This window comes from Platalea leucorodia (genome assembly GCF_965183815.1).
Source record: "Platalea leucorodia genome assembly, chromosome: 4".
Classification (NCBI taxonomy): domain Eukaryota; kingdom Metazoa; phylum Chordata; class Aves; order Pelecaniformes; family Threskiornithidae; genus Platalea; species Platalea leucorodia.
Window position 1 is genome coordinate 88031940 of NC_138826.1, and position 20418 is coordinate 88052357.

At 37.0% G+C, this 20418-nt stretch overlaps 1 protein-coding gene across 7 annotated transcripts in view; it reads right to left on the reverse strand.

Moving 5' to 3' along the window:
• Window positions 1-20418, reverse strand: part of CNOT2 (CCR4-NOT transcription complex subunit 2) — a 93935-nt gene that overhangs the window by 30143 nt on the left and 43374 nt on the right. For 6 of the 7 annotated variants that reach the window (XM_082310345.1, XM_082310343.1, XM_082310346.1 and 3 more), the window contains one exon: window positions 9837-9959. In XM_082310345.1, the coding sequence (XP_082166471.1) occupies window positions 9837-9947 (111 nt within the window). In that variant the 5' untranslated portion in view covers window positions 9948-9959. Of the gene's footprint in view, window positions 1-8419; window positions 8468-9836; window positions 9960-20418 lie in introns of all 7 variants that reach the window. The other variant, XM_082310347.1, reaches the window with a different exon arrangement.

Here is a 20418-nt window from a genome sequence, read left to right on the forward strand (position 1 = left end):
GATACAAAAAAAAACCAAACCAAAAACAACAAACAAAACCAAAAACCAAGCAAAAAAAAAAAAAAAAAAAAAAACCCCCCCAAAAAACCCCAAAAAACCCCAACAAATCGCAGACCTAAGATGTACTAGATTACTTGAAAGAGAGGAAAAAGAATCCCACCTCTTCTATACTGAGTACTACTTGACTTTTTAAATTCAGTTTAAAGAAAAGGAATGGCAAATAATATTTCAGGAACACTGCTTATTAGAAATTGGATTTTCTTTTGAAACATTGCAAAGTAGGTCACATGTATTGTGCCATTTGCTTTTACATGAAAAGTTAATTGCAAAATAACTTGTAGAGAAACCTTTATCAAAAACCGTAATAAAGGCCAAGTATTAAATTCAGTAAGTCTAACAACTAGTCTTAAAGTCATAACATACTTAGAACATCAAAGATAACAAGCCTGAAGAAGAAATAAATAAAAATGTCTGTGGATCTGTTCCAGGCTGATTAAATGCAGCATTTCTCAAGTCTCATGGAGAAGGAATATGCTGTATGGGTATCTCACTTATTCTCCCTCTAGTTTATTTTGTAATATGCGAAAAAACCCTCCCCAGTATTAAACACTTTTTTCTGTCATAGATAAGTAAGGAGTGGTTTAAAATTTTGTCTTCTTTTTCTGTTATTATTTCGATATAATTTCAATATAACAGCAAAACAACTAAATTAGCCAAAACCTTAACCTATGCTACCAGGACCTTTATTTGCATTCACAACCTCTGAGTCACTATTATAGTCTACTCAAACTTGGTCTACCAAACATAGTGAACTTTCAAGATGAACGCTATTAGTAGTATTAAAAACATTCCTTCTGGCATTCTGCAATCATCATTTTATCTGACTGGACAGACACACATCACATGACACACAAAATATAACAACCCTCCAAGAGTGTACTTGCAACAGTGGCTGGAAGTCACTCTTGAATTTCTTTTGGTCTACAACAGCCAAAGGTCAGGATAATCTTAATAAAAACCAAAGCAGTCTAACACTTAAGGTCACTAAAGCCTCTTCCAGTTGGTAAGATCTTTTAAACTTTACCAATTCTGTCAATATTTTAGGAAAAAAATGCTCAGAATCATACCTGTAACAACCTTTGAAAAACAAAATGTACTCAATTATTGAGATCACGTCAATGAACAGCATATTCTAGCAGTATATATACAATACCAATGTTTTAAAACAAGTGACTAATAATCATACAATCATAGAATCATTAAGGTTGGAAAAGACCCTTAAGATCATCGAGTCCAACCGTTAACCTATCACTGCCAAGTCCACCACTAAAAATCATGGCAGGGGGGCTGGAGTTAGATGATCTTTAAGGTCCCTTCCAGCCCAAGCCATTCTATGATTCTGTGATCTTTGATCAAGCCAAGGAAATTGTTAAGCAAGCTTCTGACACAGCTTTTGCTGCACACGTACAAAAAAAACCTCCACTCTTCAAACTTTGGTGTTTAGGTTTAAATCAATTTGCCAGTGGTTAGCAGCTACAAAACCCAGTTGTGAAATAGCATGGGATTTCTGCTTCTCTTCCAACCTTGTATGACTGAACAAGACAGATTGTTTCAATTGGCTTTCGCTGTACATGTTTGGAGACGGAGGAGGCCTAAGACGTGCATCTCTGACAGGGCAAGGAGACAACTGAGCAAACAAGACCTTGTGTAACATGAAGGGTGCACTTCATTCTGCTAGCGTATGGAAGGACCGACACTCAGTACCAGCAGGCTGAAGGACTGAGTTGATGATAGTCAACTAAGATGTGAACATCATTTTACTCACAAGTCTCAAATGGTCACAGTGGAGTTCTGATCATGGGAGATCCTGCTTCTAAACTCAAACCAACCGATGATCCAAGCAGATGGCCCAGTTTTTCTGGACTGGTCCACGCCAAAAATCAGTAAGCTATAACGTGCTATCAGGCAATTTCCTACCCCTGGTGATGAACGAGATTTTACTGTAACTGCTTTTGTTAACTCTTGACAGGTTTACTGCAGTAAGTTCATTTAAGAGTGTCAACAACCTCGAAAAAACAGCACCAGCAACTGCTTAAATTTGCCAGAACTGTGAAAAAACTGCTGCATTTTACAACCTTCTCGGGAGACTGGCGAACACAGGCTGCAGCCTCCCTGAGAGCAGCGGGAGGCGGCGGGAGGAGGCCCAGCAGCAGAGCTGGCTGACAGGGTTCCCGCCTCCCCGCTGCACTGCAGCACCCTGCCTCTTCCAAGCAAACCCCCAACTTACAGCCGCCTGTCACCGTAACTGCCACGGTGGCACGCCTCGGCACGGTGGCACCAAGAAAACTCAGTAAAGCAATGCTTCCGCGAAGGCTGCTGTGTTATGCAGTCATAGCCTAAAGCTACTTTCCGAAACACAAAGCAAGCTGAAGTTAAAATACATCAATCCAATGCTAGAAAGTCAACTAAAAGCAAAACATGTTAGAATAAGCAAGTAAGTCTATGAGTAATATCTGGCCTGATAAACGATGGTTTTCTCACAGGTGCAAACATCAGCATCATTTTGTATTTGCACTACTTTATTTCTGGTATCTGCCATCTGTGCTGCACTATTTAATAATAGAACAGCTGACCCACAGCCTCAAAAGGAGAAAGTGTTATACTGATGTAAAAAATAATAAGTCAAGCCAACAAATAAGAGATTAAAAGAACATAGACTTTTCTATACTCTGCCAGTTTAATATTTAGTATTATTATTAGTCTTCCTCTAGATTACAAAGCACCTTTTATACAGTGTTCACAAAATTCACGTCACAAGAAAATATTTCCAAATCCTAAAGTCAGAGACCAATGAAGAAATTTTGAAAGCCTTGTATTTGCTGGGTATTATTTGCAAGTGAAAATTGCTACTGATATACATTACTTGTGAAATATAAAACCAAATACAGTACTGAAAAAATGTATGAAATTTTATTCAATCTTTCAGATTTCATCATTTACGGTTGTGGTCTCCTGCCTCCAGTGGCACTTGGGAAGCACACAGAGGTAGGTCTGCACTGCAAGCATAACCTTTTGCATTACATTTATCTGGAATTTTTTTGTTGTTGGCAGCAGTATCTCAAGATCTCAAAGGCAAGATGTTGCCTTTGAATGACAATGACATTATTAACATGAGGTTAACATGGCTATTAAAGTAAAACTATAAAAACAAATTCTCCCTGTGTAAACTCCAAACTCCATTCAGTTTGATGGTACAGTGTGTTAATGAGTCAAAAGATGACTGAAAACTCGTTGAAAGCTGCTACCAAAAATGCCATAAGCAATTAAGAACTAGGACAACAAAGCAAAAATTCAACTTTAATTAAATAACCAGTTGCATACAAAAAGCTAAAAAAAGCCACCCACACACTGGGCACGTAAACCACCAATATTACAATACAATGTGTTCAGTGAACTGAATTATTGTGTAAGAAACCATAACCTCCCCCTTCTAGAAGAGGCAGAGGATTTTATGCATGGAATTAATTTGGTCCGAGGAACCACTTCAAATGCTAAAGCTGACATACAAAAACTATTATATATTGTTGATTTAAGTGGAGATGCAGTAAAACATAGCTTTTAAATAAAGTACAGAAACAACATCTAGCACAGTCATTTAGTTCTTTGGTAAAAAAAAAAAAAAAAAAGTCTTAATACAAACTCAACCGTAGCGAGAACTATATACTCCAGTCATCAATAGTGAAATTAATTTCCTTGTGACATAATTTCAAATTGCAAAGTGATAGGAAATAACTGTGACTAATTCAAACATATATTTCTTGCAAACTGTGTGACAGAGTGTGAAAACCCATTTTCCTCTCTAAGTAAAATTAGTTTATCATGTATTGTTTTATTTGATAAACCCATCCAAGTACTAACTTGTAGGTGACACAGTAAAAGGGTGCATTTTGCATTCTAAACTTTTGGCTTTTTCTTCACACGGTATAACTTTATTATAAAAACACAAGCTGTAAGTAGAATGACAACAGGCTCTGAAAGGGTATACTGCATTAAAATATAAGAACTCCCTCAATTTGTTTCTAATCTCATCCCCTGCAAATCCTTCCAAGTGTTTTCAATTAACAGCATTGCAATTTTCATTCATTTAAAGTCTGTTTTTGTTTATTTTTTAAAAAACATAATATGTGCTCACTGAAAGATGCAAAGTATGTTTAATCACTCTCTGGGAAGGTAAAAATCAACTTTGTTGCTTTGCAACTCTCACTTCAAAGAAAAAAGCTTAAGCTGTGTGTTACACAGAACAAGCAGAGCAAACCAACTCACTACTCAGTCAAATCTACAAGAACGTTTCTATGTGAAGTAATGCATATGAAAATATTCATTCTCCACTTATAAAGACATTAATTTATTTTCTCCCAAAAAATGAGCTTTACTTTTCTTCCCCTCCACAAATGGATCAAAACTTTCAGACTATGAAAAGTTACACTAATGTTAAATAGCTCTATTCAACAAGCCAGCATTAGCAAGAATGCTGTCACTGCTTCTGATACAAGAGGATTCCATGGGAATTCTTAAATACTTACAACAACTCCATGTGCAGCATCTGAAGTTAAATTATGACTAAGCTAACAAGCTCCCATGCAATAACTAAGGCAAATGGCAAGCCAGACGCCTTGGGAAACAAGATACCATAGGCTGCCTTAGAATCCTGAAAAATAGCATTTGAAAGCCAACAATCCAGCTGGAACAATGTGGTGTTCAGCAACCCTAACGCCAAAGCTGTCTCCAGAAGACTGATTAAACGCTTCCCACATTTAGTTTCCCAAACTTAGCAAGATTCTGGATCTCTGTCTCCGTGGTAAGCTAAGTCTTGTTTCAGGGTTTTATCTCTTGTAAAAGTACCACCTCTTTGTAAGGCCACATATTTTAAAACAGAGTAAGAGTTAGGTAAAGGTTCTACAAATTACTTTAATGGAAGTTTGCAGGAAAAGGCTTTGGTGATAGCTTCTGACCACCCCTTTGTTGTATCACCACCATCGTGCACTTTATGAGACAAACCCACTGACCTCTGCCTTCATGCAACTGTCTCCTGACAGAGAAACACCTGAGTTTGATCCATCACAGGCATGCTTCTACTACATCAGGATGGAAGAAACCTCTGGAAAGCAGGCTCCCAGAATCAATAACCCATTTCACTGTGCTCAATATCCAAATCTGAGGACCTCCTACTTCAGGAAAGGTAGTGCCAAGGAGCTAGATTAATAGTTGCAACAAGCCAAATCTAATTTGCAGGCTGGATCTTACTTGCCTCAATTGCTCAAATGTATTTGACTTCACTAGAAGCCATGTTTTGAAAGAATTGAGCTGCAAAAGAACTGAGAAAGTCCAGAATTAGTTAAAACATTAAGATTTTTTCAGAGAGGACAAGAAACTCAGCAAACTAACCCATTAGAAGTGCAAATCAGGGAATTATTACTATTGTTACTGTGAGCATTTTATCACCTGTTCAGCAACTGGGAGAGAAAATGAAAAGCAAAGCACTGGGCCAAGAAATGGAAAAAACTTTCATTGAAAAAATTATACTAACTTTCCTCATAATTTGGATAGATCTTCATTAAAAGGCATGTCTGTATACTGTCAGATTTATCACTGCAGTTCAAAACAACAGAAGATGCCCTGATCTTCTATTCTCACGTAGGCACCTTCAGTGGATTGGGCTAGACTGGTCAAACCTCGTAGAGAACTTCTTACATTCTTATACATGAGAAATCAAAGTTCAGACTGAACAGGTCCCATCTTTTCTCAGTGCTCATTTTATTTTTTTTTTTTTCTCCTTTGAAGACAGTAGATTCAAAAGTATATGAAGGCTCTGAGTTACCAACTTCTACCATTGTCACTCTTATCAAAATAAAAATATATGTACCCTTGTCCTCAAAATGATTTTGCTAAGTACATAGACAGCTCTATTAAGTTGGTGAAATTGGCCACAAATAAGCTCTGTAATTATTTTGTGGGCACATTGTGCATCTTGTTGTCAATTCAAATTACGGGACCACATTTGTTTCAAGCCAAATCTTAACTGTTCTAATTTCTGCAAGTTCTATAAAATACCTAATTTCTTTGCCAAAGGATTATTGACCAGGTTATCAGAGACTGACCTTAAGTGCAGCAGAATTCATAGACAGAGCATTCATGGATATACTCTGTTCAACTTCCCTACTTAGCACAGCAAGGTTTGTGATGACTCAAGGCAAAGCCACTTATTTAGTAAAAAGGAAGCATTAGGTGGCTTGAGTGAGATCTAATCTCATCTAAGGAACCATAATTTTGTGCCTAAAACAATAGACCCAAACAGCATCTGTATGATTGTGGAAGCACTTGTGCACATGAGTAACATGCAACTTTGCCATTTCAATTACCATACCCATCCTGACTGTCTAGAAATGTATTCCCTAGTGAAAAAGCAGATAAGTCAAAAGAAAGCTTTTAATTTTTAGCTACACTGAGGCTCTGAAATAAAAATAACATGTCCTAAACTATTTGCTGCTACTTCTTCCTACTTGTAAAAAAGTATTCAAAATTTAAGACAGGACTTGAGCAACCTTAGTTCACTTTACCTTTGTGTAAAGGAAATTCTTTTAAAATTCAAATTAGCCAAAGCAACAAGTCACAAGAATACCACATCAGTAAGTCCTATGAAAACTGTTTATTAAAAGGCATACATTTTTTTTTTCACTTCTTTTTCAGATAGGTTCTAAATTTTTTTTTTTCACTTAATGAGTGAAACCTCCACCTTAGGCATTAAAACAAGGTAGAAAGTTGAAAAGCTCCCAACCCAGTCAAACTGTGTGCAAGTCATCAGTGTACCCCACTTGAAGACAATGCCTCTTCACAAGGACAGAAACCCTACTGTAAAAGTAAAGTGAAAAATAGCTTATTAAGTTTATACAAAATAATATGCTTGCAGTATTAGTTAGTCCTTACTCTACTCTAAATTTTAGGAAGCTTTCACCATTCTGTATGTTCCTCTGCTTGGAGTACACACACACACACACACACACACGAGTAGCAATTCCTTGGAAAGTAGCAACTTTTAAGGTTAGAATCAGTGAAAAACAGAAAAACACCTAGTCATGTTCAGTACGAGGGAGAGTAAATACTAAACAAGCTTTAGCCCTTCCCATAGAGCAGTATTTAAGGAAGCCACTCACAGAGGGCTTCCCTCAGAACCACTCTATTTTGGGTTGAAGAACTCTAGAGGATAAATTAAACATAAATGAAGGACTCAGGATTCATGTGTATACATGATACATTGCAGAAAAAAAAAATAATGTTTAACTGATGTTCTACAGGTTTGTAGCTAAAACCTGCAATATATATCTTCACATAGAGAGCAGGTAAAATTAATATAAGAAACTGAAAATGAAAATAACAGCAATAATTCAAATTTCCGTAAAACTGCACCTTGTTTAGACAATTCTACTATAAGAAAAGGCATAAAGACTGCTGTTTTTCAGTAAACTTACAAAGAGATTGTGTATGCTATGTTTTAGTCTTTTTATTACCAGTTGGATTTTCTGAGTATAAAGGTGGTTTACTCCTTTCCCCAAAGTTTCCTCTACCTTTATTTTTTCCCCATATTTACCTACTCCATTTCAATATAAATGTGAAGACAGGAAGATTCAAAGTGGTTCAAGGTCTAGAATGCTGGAAGATTTTCCCCGCAGGTGTCCATAAAACTTGATCTAGGTTTTGAACATTAGTCTTTATTAGCTTACTCAGAGAAAATTCTGAGCAAATTTATTTTTTTCCGTCAATACTAAGTGTTATCCGAATACCAACACAGTCAATATATTTATTGTCTTCTTATATACAGAGCAACATCTTTAGTAGAATTCCAGTTGAAAGACTATTTGAAAACACAGTTATTTTCAATTGGAAAAGGTTTTCAAAGCTGCAACATGGGGTGGAAACTAAAAGAATAAAACCACCTTTGCAACCTTTCTTATCTAATGTGAGCCAAATGAGACATCAAAAAGAACATGTAATACAGAATATACATTTAGCTATACATGACTGATCAAAGGTGTACAGACAACATCAATATCACCACCATATATTTATTTTCATCAACTTTCAAAAAAATATTACAACAGCATATAATGATTTAAGATTTCATAAACATAAACTCAGAAAGTTATAATCATCAATCATGAAGCTACAGGGGGGGAAAAAAGATCCCTTAACAAGAATTTGGAAATAAAACTTTAAAAGGCTTTTGCAAAAATCACTCTTCCATTTCCTGTCGGAACGACATCACTTCTGCCAACTACAGCAGCTTCTATGCCCCATTTTGGCCACTTCTCCCACAAGCTTTCACGATTTCTCATTTGTCATTCCTGGTGTCTGGAACACCCACCTTCCTTCTCTTGAAGTCCCATTCTAAGATCCACTTCTGCAACATTGCCTACAGAAAGAGTAGGCAACTAAAACACTCGTTCACTGTGTCAACAACATGCCAAGCATCAGCTTTCACTGTGTACACTGTACAGCATAGCTTTCATCTCACTTTACCTTTCTTACTACACCGTAATGATTTCTCTCCCTCAGTGCATCAAAACTAAAAGTGGGGATTTAATATCTAGGAATCACTTTGGAGAAATAGCATCTACTGTTTTTGAGAGTGCTAGCTGCACCCCTCAGTGCTCACAGAAAGGAAAGCATGTTCAAAATTATAAATATTCCATTGTCCCTGTGTGCATCTGTGGTACATGCACAGATGTAATGGACAAACAGAAAAGAGCAGCCTATTTAATTTTCTTTACACTGTAGTACATTTTAATCCTTTGCTGGCTCACCTGAAATTTCTCATCAAAATAACTTATGAAACTGAATTGGAAAGCTGCATTTAAACATTTGTTTTGTTCTGTTTTAAAAAGCCTTCTACTCTAAAGCTATGTCCTTCTATCTTTGAAAATCTGGATTAAAATTCAACTAAGAGTCTATAGGAAATGTTTATGTTTACACAGGTCGCAGTCTATCAAGACTGTTCACACCTGCTATTAAACAACTATATTTCTGGACCGTCATGGAGGCAGACTCAAAGCAATGACACCTTTCTGAAAGTCAAAGGATTTTTTTTTTTTTTTTTTAATTAAAAAGAAAACCTAGCATATATGTTGCTTACACATGCTAAATGCAAGCCTATCATGAGATGGTATTACTGACCTCCAGGTGACATGAACCTCAAGTCATGCTTTCAGTCTTCCACATATTTCTACGTGCTACTCCATGTAAGAGTGAAATACTTTACTGGCTAATTTATTTATTTCAATAATAAGCAGAGCTTCAGTAATGCCAATGCAGGTCTAACATATAATAATGCATTATCAAGGGAAGAAAAAAAAAAAAAAAAAAAAACAAAAAACGTTTAAGAATGGTTGGTTTTGTAACTTTGTGTCATTACAAATGGGAAGTAGAATACTTGAGCAGACAAACAAGCTGCACAAAGCATTTTCAGAAATGAAAAACAGTTGAAGATGTAAAATGCAAAACCACAACAAAAAAAAACCTGTAGACATAACATGTAAACACAAGATATAACCAATAATCCAATTTAAGTTACAAATACAATTCTTAAAGATGAAAAAAATAAAACCCTGGCAAGCATATGGCTGAAGTTTACATGTATAAACTCACTAAAATTAAAGCACTTGCCACTGAAAACACTGTCATTCTCAGCTTAAAGCTAAATGAAACCCTTCCTCACATATATTTCACATACTTGAAACTATCTCACTATTGAAAGGGGAAAAAAATAAGCTTATTCAACTTACATCTTTTTCTGACCGATGTGGGAACATCGATGATTGGCTGTAGTACATGTTTTCATCATGGTAGTCACCATCAACCCCCTCTACAAACTTCTTCCTTGAAGCACCAAACATGCTGTTTGTCACCTAAATAAGAAGAAAAACAATTACATACCATATATGATTTGGTTTGCTACATACTTATAATAGTATATATTTTAAATATTTGTAAGGATTGTTAAAAAAAAACAACCCTGTTTCTAAACATCTGAAAATTCCTCTTTAAAAATATTTTCTGTATATTGCCAACATAATGGTTCTTCCAAGTGGGATTTTCATCTGACAGAAACTCACACTTCAGAAAGGACTGGAGTAGGGAGAGTGGACATGCTTAATTTTTGGAGGGGTGTTCATTTGTTGGTTGGTTTTTTTTGGAGTCTCATGACCCTTCACTGAGGTTTATTTAAAATTACAGAATGTCAGACAATAAAACACCAAATTTCTCAAATTCTCCTCCCCTCAGGTAAACGCTTTCCATCTAAAATAAGAAAATTAAGGAATGTTCTTTAGAGCTTAGCCACCTTATAAGAAACAACAATAATAGAAAAGGAACAACAACAAAAAAAAAAATCTGTAAAATCACTTCTGTGTCTCATCACTGCAACTTTGGAAAACCAGCTTTCTACTCGACCCTGCACACTCAGAGCCATGACTAAGTAAGAGAAGGTTGAGCTTAACCACACTCAACAACCTCATGACAGACCGGCAAAGTTACTGCAGACAGCCCATAAAAACCCACTAGATTTTATTTTGCCCTTACTCCCAGAGGTGCACATACACACAGACAGAGCTGCTAAGTCAGGAACTGGAAACTGAAGAAACAGCAACCACACAGCTGGTCACAGAACCTTAATTCATTAGAAAATTTAATCCCACAGCAAGGTCATACAACATCGCTAAAGCATCTACCGCATGCAGTGTGCATTTATACACCTGACTCTCTTATTTATGTAAAAATACATAGACCTCTGTTAAGTTCCTTATCTATCTGGCTACAAAACACTATCACAGCGCAGTGTGGGCTAACCAAGCCCTGTTTTAACCTAACAGGTTAATGTTCAAACCCGCTAAACAGCACATACTGGTCAGCACTGAACAACATGCCCAGTTTCTTGTACCATACGGGAAGACTGGAGAGAGCACAACCAACAGGATAGCGATCAACCCTGAGCTGCTGCCCTACAAAACATACCTTCAAACGGATCTTTGACATCTTGAAAGGTAAGGAAGCTAAGTTACAGTTAGCTTATGAAATGATCTGAGCCCTAAGATTTACTATCTTCACTACTGACAGCATTAGCTAAACTTAAAAAAAAAAAAAAAAAACAAACCACAGGACAATTTTTAAAATATTTTTTTCAAAGTGTCATTTTGCACTACTTTACGCTCATGCTTGAAACTGAAATTTCAAAACATTGGTTGGCTGCAGAGAGAGTTACTTTCAGCTTGAAATCCTCTTATCCCTACTGACACAAAATTACTCTGATATTCCTCACAGGGTGGCTTATTCAAATTTCACCTTTACTGATGAAGATTTCTAGGCAGTGTTTAATAACATGGGTGCTCCTATACCAGTAACAACTTAACCCCATGATTTCAAAGTCATAGAAGTTTTGAGTAAAAGTAAAGACAACACTTGGGATGCATTTAATACAGCTATAATCACAGAATTGTCCTAAAATATTCAGCTAAACAAAAGCCTATTCTACTAGTCCTATGGGAGAGATTCAGATATTTAGACTACCGATGTCTCAAAACATACTTATAATGTTACACACATGTTAAGGCATGTAAAGGTACTGCACAACTTCTCCAGATGAAACGTGTATTTTATGATATATACAAAAATGTGCACATGTAAGGTCCCAAACTGCTCAAATGCATTCGGCTGACTTTCACACTTGTAGTGAAGCTTTCATTACACTATAAGCATATCCCACTGTGCTAATCCCCTCACAATGCAATTATCACCTACCAGATGGGATGGAGCATTTAACAGGCTAAGGGGATTATCTTGTCCTTTGCTCTGCCTGAGTAAAGTGCGGAGAGATGAACAGTTGCCTTTAACTGCTGTAAAAAGGATTTGGTGAAGCTATCCTGAGCAATGAGGAGAAGCTGAGTGTCTCAACCAGCTACTGCTCTTGAGAAGGTAAAAGGCAGTTTCTCGCAAGGCCTGAGTAATTTTTTGGTGGTCCTTAAACAATATCCACGATAAGAGAAGAATTTTTTTTGCCACATAACCTTCTCTTGTGAGACATCATCAGAAAAACAAAATTTAATTGTGACAGAAAGCAAGTCACGGAAGCATACACCATACTGTACTAATGTAACACCTAACCCTGAGCTACAGTACAGGAACTATATAAGGGGAAAAAATGATTCTGTCTTTAACCCTGTAGCTTTTGATCTTATTTCTGCAAAGGTTTACACGTGGCTGGCTACATACACACTGTAAAGATTTCTGAATCAGTGGGGTAAGGTCAGAGGTTTCAGTCTCAAAATATATGTTTAAAGCTGCTGCAAGAAAGCTGGTATGTCCAAATATGAAGTCTATATACTGAAAAGCTGAAAGATATTTTAAACCCTCTCCACTAAACTTAAATTGTCTAAAACATTATTTTCTATATTGATAATTGTATAAGACAGTGGCCCAAAAACTAATCAAGATTATGCCCTGAAGACTGATGAAGTGCACTGATATTAATATGGAGTCTTACAAGAGAATGGTTATTAAAAAAGAAATGAAGAAAACTTTTAATAATTAGATAGATTAAATATTGATATTTGTATTGGCAACCCATATTTCTACACGATACCTAAGAGGATTGTGCTGATGAACTCCAGAGAGCAGAGCAGTGCATTGCAGGCTGCAGCTGCAGGGGAAGAGGGGAAGGCCAGAGGAGTCCTGCCTGCAACCCAGCTGCATCTGCTCTGAAGACCTTCAAAAACTTTTTGCAGAGACTGACATTTCTTCACAGCAGCATTTTTGTAAGCAATTCTGTGTCGTTCAATGCTGCCAAGCGAAGCAGTCGCGTGCAGTGCTCAAGCTGTCCACGCTCCCACCGAGGGAAGCGGTACAGGCGCTGGAGGGCATTCTGGCAGCTGCCTGCACCCCTAACAGGATTTCACTTCACTAGAAAGAACTGCCACTTGTTCTCAGGGTGAACCACAACACAGATCACAACAGAGAAACACGGTGTTGCAATTCACGCTACTATCCAGCCCTGTTACAAAACTAACAGCGCGATAAAATGAGGCAGCCACTAAGGACCAGTAACTGAAAGGGCAGAAACTGGTATTAGAGACTGAAGCTGCAGCTGCCGTAGCCAGGCTGCTTACTTCTTGCTTGTTCTTAGGCTAACTCCATCAGCCAATTTATCTGCTTCCCAGTAGTCACCAATGACAGTAAACAGCCTGCAAATTTCTGAATCAGAGAACCTATCCCCATGCAAACTTTTGTAATATTACAGCAGGTTTATGCAATGACAGTATCCAATGGTTGCAAAGATATCAGTAGGCATCTTCCTATCCACATTAACTTACTCCAGTATTCACTAACTTATTCATTAGTCAGTCATGCTACAAGCATATGCACAGATACTGAAAAACACACTGTCGCAGTACTATTTGTAAGAAGGCGTGAGAATAACTGGGGCTGTGCCAAACGCGGGCAGATCTGCAGATGGAACTTTGTTGCTTATTTCTTAGGACAAGAAGCCACCAGGAAGCCTCGTACACAAAGCCTGCAGCTCCTTTTTCATAGGCCGATAGATCAGTTTGCAATCAGCCACAGAAGTAAATACAGCAAAGTTCATGCAGCACTTATAAATACATTTTAAAACCTTTCGAAAGTAACAGCGACCTGAGGTTATGTACCTTCACAGGGCCTAGACTGATGAGGTGAAAGGTAGAAATCAGCTTTTGTATTTAGGTCCCTCATTGATACATATATACCTATATACACACACACATTTCTGCCAACACAGTCTCGCAGAAGTGTTTCTTGCATAGAGCAGAAAAATCGATCATTGCATTACAACTGATTAAACTCATCATCTTTATAAGAGCTGAAAACTATATATATAGCAATACAAATTAAAAAAAAGAAACCACTTTAGGATTTTTAGCAATATCTTCCCTTTCCTGCTCCTCCAATGACTATGGCATTTGTCAGCGTGCACACTATCATTACGTGAGAGCAATTAGAAGTTGTAATCTCAGACTGATGTTACAGAGATTCCATCCATGTATATACTAAGGGTTTTGAGGTTGCTGTTTAGGTCTTCCTCAGCAAAGTTAATAATTTACTCTATTTTTCTCTTCTGTTACAAATCAATGTTTTCACATAAGGTAACATACTTGCACATCCAAAGTATCTACAGAAGTGACCCTTGATGAGCCTTTCAGTGAGAAATAAGTGTCTCAAAAAATAAATGTCTATCAAAAGTCACGTGCTGGTAACCACCAAATCAGCCTGCAATTTAAATCAAAACATCAAATTTGGAATTCCATCAGTTGGTAAAAGATAGCATAAATTCAATTTATAGTAGAAGCCGCTACTGTTTATGATCCTATTTCTGAGTGTCAAAGATAATTCCTATTTGGCCCAAACTGGAACTGATATACAATAGAATATATACTACCAACTTGCTAGATGCAAAAGATCTCTCAAATCCCAACCCTTTAGTGATAAGTTATATCTATTAAAAAACACCATGAAATGTACACCGGAACAAATAGATAGGTTTTATTTTCAGGATGAAAGACAAAACAAAACTAGAAGTTGAGATCCTTTGTTCCCTCATTTCATTTCACAATCACAGTCACTCCATTTCCCCAAGGTGACTGATAACCTCTAACAGCATATTACATGTTTATGCTACGGTAGCCCTTCAAACAACTTTGTAGTATCAACAGTACATAATCATGGAAAATAGAACATTTCACTACATTTATGTTAAAAAGTCGTTTTCCTTGATGAGCTTAATACTGGCACAGATTTGTACTCACTGTAAGAATACAACAGTGAAATAGGTGTTTTGTCCATCTTTAACAACTGGCTTCATATTCTTTTAACTTATGTAAGTATTTTTAAGTTTAAATCTCAGAAATATGAAAGACTGAAATGAGAACCACCGCAATATATGAGACACAAATCTGCCAAAAACCTTGAAGGTTGGATAGCCTTTAGAATAATCTCATAGGACTTGATTATCTTCCAAATTCACAGAGCGCTGTAGGAAATAACAGCCATAAAGCAACTATTTGATTTACAAACTTACTTAGGTCAAGTCTCAAAGTAGTTCAAGATATAACCAGTCTCCTTAAAACACTGCACAGTCTTTCCTTTCAAAAAGGAAATAATATGACAGACAAGATGCATAGCAACTTCCATGCAGGAACTCCAGACAAAGATTTTGAGCATGAAGGAAACAAAGAACATACAGTTATGATTTCAGACTACCCTCCACTCATATTCTCAAGAACAGCCATCTACAAGGTAAAATTTTTCAAGTATTCTATAAAGTAATAACAATGCTTTCAAAAGCTACACTAAACCTGTGAATCTCTGCTGCATGCAAACTATGTCAGGTAAGTGCAATCTCTAACATCAAACGAGCCACAGAAAAGCCACAGAAATTCTCCTGATGAAGATCTACATGCTAACTGTTTTAAACCTTTAACCATCCCTAACTATTAAAAAAAGGAACATTTTAAACCACTCCTGAAATAAAACAGCACAGGAGGAACAAGAAAAACTATCCTACATTAAAATAAAAATAAGCCAACATTGACATTACTAAAGCTAAACTTGAAAACTGAGATTACAAGAAGCTCCATTTGGTTTCATAACATGGTTGACACCATGCCCATCCTAGGGCAGATTCCCGCAGGTTCTACCCTTACTAGTCACAGGCACAAGATTTGGAAGATGTGAGAAACCAACAGTGGGTGGGGATATGACTTTGCACTAAGCTGTGTGTACTTCCACTCAGGAAATAATCTTCGGACACACCATTCAACAGAATCCAAACACACACCAGACAGACATTTCAAAGACGAGAAATGCAGCAAGGGATCTGGAAAAGTGACCAGAAGAGCAAACGAACTAGCACTCCATCTCCAGCTGCTGTGGAGAGAAACCAAGAGGCAGCCAGATGCGTTGCGACCTAAGGAGAAACAGGAGCATGTCCTTTGTAGGCGAGGCAATGAAGTCACAAGTCCTGACTAACCATGCACACATGCATACCCACACACATACTGTAAAACACGCAGCTGGATTATCTGTCAAAGACATGGTTTAAGGATTTTGTTGATCAGGAACCACTATTACTTGTCTGATAATATTATAAATACTACTATTTACTCACTAAGAAAAAAAAACAAAAACCAAACACACACCAATATATCACCTCCAAGAGCCTATCCAAAATGTGAATGTATTTACCAACTTTCTCTCTTCCTGGTGCTTCCAGTCATTTGTAGTATTTACAGTCCATTCAAGACTAAGAGTGGTTCTGCATTTAATTTAACATTGCATTTCTGACTTACTGTTGTAAAATGCAATACATTTGGCTGTGCAATGCCCTTCAACTCTAAGGTTTCACCATGAAAGATGACTGCATTTTAGAAAGAAGTAGCAATCATGCCAGTAACTTCAGTGGGCAATGTGTTGGCTCATACTTTTAAATTCAATACTATTGTAAGTATGCATGCAGTGAACAGCAAGAATCTTGAAAATAAATTATGTACTGGCATACTCCTGTTACCGACTTAAGATACTCCTCAGCCAAAATATTTTTTTACAAAAGAAACTAGTTCAATTTGTAAACAAAAAGTAACTTTTAAAGTATGTTCTCAGTTGATGATCCATCAAGACAATTATCAGCTAAATATACACTATCTGCATATCACATCTATTTACTGTCTTTTGGGAATACCATCAAAGAAGAAATAAGTTGCACTAAGAAGCCAGACAACCAAAATTAAGTTCAGAAATGAAACAAGCTTCTGAAGTACCTATGTTGTCATGGGAAACCAAAATAAAATCCAACAAGCAAGCAAAGAAGCACATAAAATAACAAACAGGCAAACTTGCATTTCTAGGAACTATTACAGTAAACCTGTCTATGAAAACTAGTATTTGGTTAATATAGAAATGGGTCAGTCTTAGGAGAAATTCAGCTGTCAAGTTTGTAAATAAATAAGCAAACCCCAAAATTTCATTCTGAAAAGATAATGAAATTTCCTTCAAATATTCTCATAATAAACTTATTACTACAGTGGCACTTCTGGCTCCTCAGAAGTTTATTCTGTGAGTTTCTCTCGACCAGTATTTTGCACCTCAACCATTAAGAAAAATTGCCATTAGAAGATACCAGAACGACAACTTCCTGCCTTCTTTTGTTTGATAACCTTTGACTCATCCCATTCGGTAATTCAGAAATGCATTGGTTGAAAACTACTTGCAGTTTTAACTAAAAATTGATTTTGCAATTGAACAACACTGCAGTTTGCCATATGGACTGCATTAGTCCTTTGAGTATTTTGCTGTAGACAAAACAAGTGTTGCTGTATTTCAGAAATGACCCTTTAATAACAAATTAGAGTAAGATATCCTCTGATTCAGCAAGTTAATCTATTTGAATTTTATCTTCAGTTTTGTGCCTGGGCTTGTCTTTTTTGCTGCTTTGTGGTGTGTTTTTTTTTATAAAATAAATAAAAAGGCACTTACCCAGTTAGAAAGCCTAGATCTAGTCAGACACACTCTAGAGAGTTCCTTAATAGGGTATGTACAATGGTAAAGCCCAGCTTTAAAAGATTAGGAAATCAGCTACTGCACTGAGTTCTTCAGAAATGACAAAATCCTATCATTCCCTCCAGTCTCCAGAGAAAGAAGCTGGAATTTGGCATTTTCTTAAACATTGCAATACTTAGAGCAAATTAATAAAAATGCCATTTCTGTGTTCCACAGAATTCTGCTGCAGCAAATCATGCATATGGCCAAACTCGCATGATGCACGTGCAGACTGAGAGCTGGATCAGGTAACTGGAGAAACAAACCCATAAAATAAAATCATACTAAGCACATGAAAATTGTTCTTAAAACTTAGACTTAGAACTGTGACAGATTCTATGCATTTCTCATGGAGGCAAAAAAGACAATAGTGACAAAAAAAGCCAATAGTTAAAGAAATTTGCACTTCTTACTCTAAAAACTCATTTCTGTATGAAATAAGTTGTAGAATTAGTTATAGAAGTAACTTCAGCTGAAAACTCAAGGAGGGGTGCAAGACAACAAGGCGAAGCAGATATAGGGAACAAGAAGTTTCAGCCTGAAAAAACTGTTGCAATTTGTATAAGCAACAGAAAACAGGGGATTTCAACAGGGAAATGCCAGTCTGCCGTCAGAGTACTGGTACTATCAACTCACTCTTTACTCTACTCCCCCTCTGCTAGAATGCACCAAAACAGGACAGTTGTTTTACTGGCATATGTTACATGATATGTGTATGGGCATATAGGAGAGAAAAGATCTTCAAGGGACATAAATGTACTCCTATAAAGAGAATTAAGCAGGTTAAGTGATAATCAGACAGGCAATAAACCAGGCTTGGAATTGTAGCATCTTAATTCATAGAATCCCCAGACAGGACAAATATGTTAAAAAATGCAAAGAAATTAAGTATGATTTTTGATGAAAAGCTCAGAACAGCTTAAGGGAAAAAAAAAGAAAAAAAAAAAGAAAAAGAAAAACACTTTTAACAGGTTTTCATTCTTCATTGGTATTCAATCGTCATCACACATTCACAAAACATGATTTTTAATAGCAGTTAGAACTAGGTAACACTAACTAAGTTAACTATGTAAGATTAAGTAGGTCGGACTTCAGCTTCACAATCAAGAGACCTGCTATGCTAAAATATTTCTTCTCTACCAAGTGTTACAGCTTCAATATCAACATGACATACTTTGCCACCTCTGATGCTTAGTATCACTCCTAGCCGCCCAACACCTTTTTCCACAAACAACAGATATCTCAGATGATGCACACGTGAACCAACAGAGCTTAACCTGGAAAACAAACCAGGTCCTAATCTAGTCCAAGCCAGGCAACTGGTCTCACTAAGGTCCTACTTGTGAAGCAGAGAACGGTTGGACTCGATGATCTTAAGGTTTTTTCCAACCTTAATGATTCTATGATTCTAGAGATAATTGCTCCCAGTATTACAGAAATGATATAAAGGTTTCATTAATAAGGAGCATCTCAGAAACCTTTTATGTTGATGAGTCCCCTAAGAAGTTATAAAAACAAAGGAAGACCATTGGCAGAGTAACATACAAACCTTATTTTACACTGAAATAAGGTGGTAACCATTTTTCTGAGTTAGGCCCATCGTAACTAGTATGTTAATAGCTGATACTCCTCCCAAGAGGAGTCCTTAACTGTTTGGCAAGCCAACTCCCTGCTACCACTTAGTGAAAGCAAGAAAAGCCATTTACCCATGTGGAGGACAGATACGTATTCGATTGCCAACGTCCTTGGAAAGGGTCTACTTTTCCGTACTTCACAAGACAACCGCGTGTTACTCTACAAATTCATCTGCAAGCTTCATTATGCTCCCTCTTTTTAAAAGATCTACACATTTAGTTACATGCCAGCCTAGTGTGACATTATACTTAAAAGAAAAAAACCCGTATATACTTAAGCCTCCTAAATGGTAAGACATAGTTAAAATAAAATAGCCTTAAATAAAAGCGGCACACTAAAAGAACAGCTTGCATACTGATAGCCAAACATCTTACTCATTTTGTACAATTAGAAGCCTTTTAATTCACATGTAAATTGCATTCCACTGCTTCAAAACCTTTGCCGAATTTCTTGCATTTGCCAAATCAGAAACTTTTACAAGGAAAGCTGGTGGTGAGGAAAGAGAAAACAACACTCCCACAGGTCTTAGGGAGGCTCTATCCCTCCAGGGGACACAAAATTGAAGACCACCAGCAGCAAGGATACTGTCAGGGCTGCGGGCGGTAGCGTGGGGGCGGAAGCGGGCGAGTCGGAAACATGGCGGTCAGCTGGGCCTCACAGGCAAGGGAAGACGGCTGCTGATGGCGCAGCTGAGAAGTGACTCTCCAGCAGCGTTAGGAGGATGGCGTTAATACGCTTGTCAGCGAGCAAGTAAGAAGACCACGTGCACACTCTATCGCTGGGAGAGTGTTTTTTCCCTTTCTCTTAATCTTGATGTGGTCCCTTATATCACATCTAAGCCAAGCTGGTATCGTTTCATCTGCTAAAGTGTCCTCCAGCTTTCGCTGTAGATTCATTACCTTACATACTCTTCAAGCAATATTTCTTAACAGTTCCTACACACCTGATTCAGCCAAAAATGCCCATTGATAAGCTTTCTAGATCTGTACTTCCATAAAATATTAAGCCTTATTAAATGATGTATGTTGCAATAACTAGTAGGTAGTCTGTATCTGTTCACTGGACACTATCTTTCATTAGTTCATTTACCATTTAAAAACTTCTGCACTATAT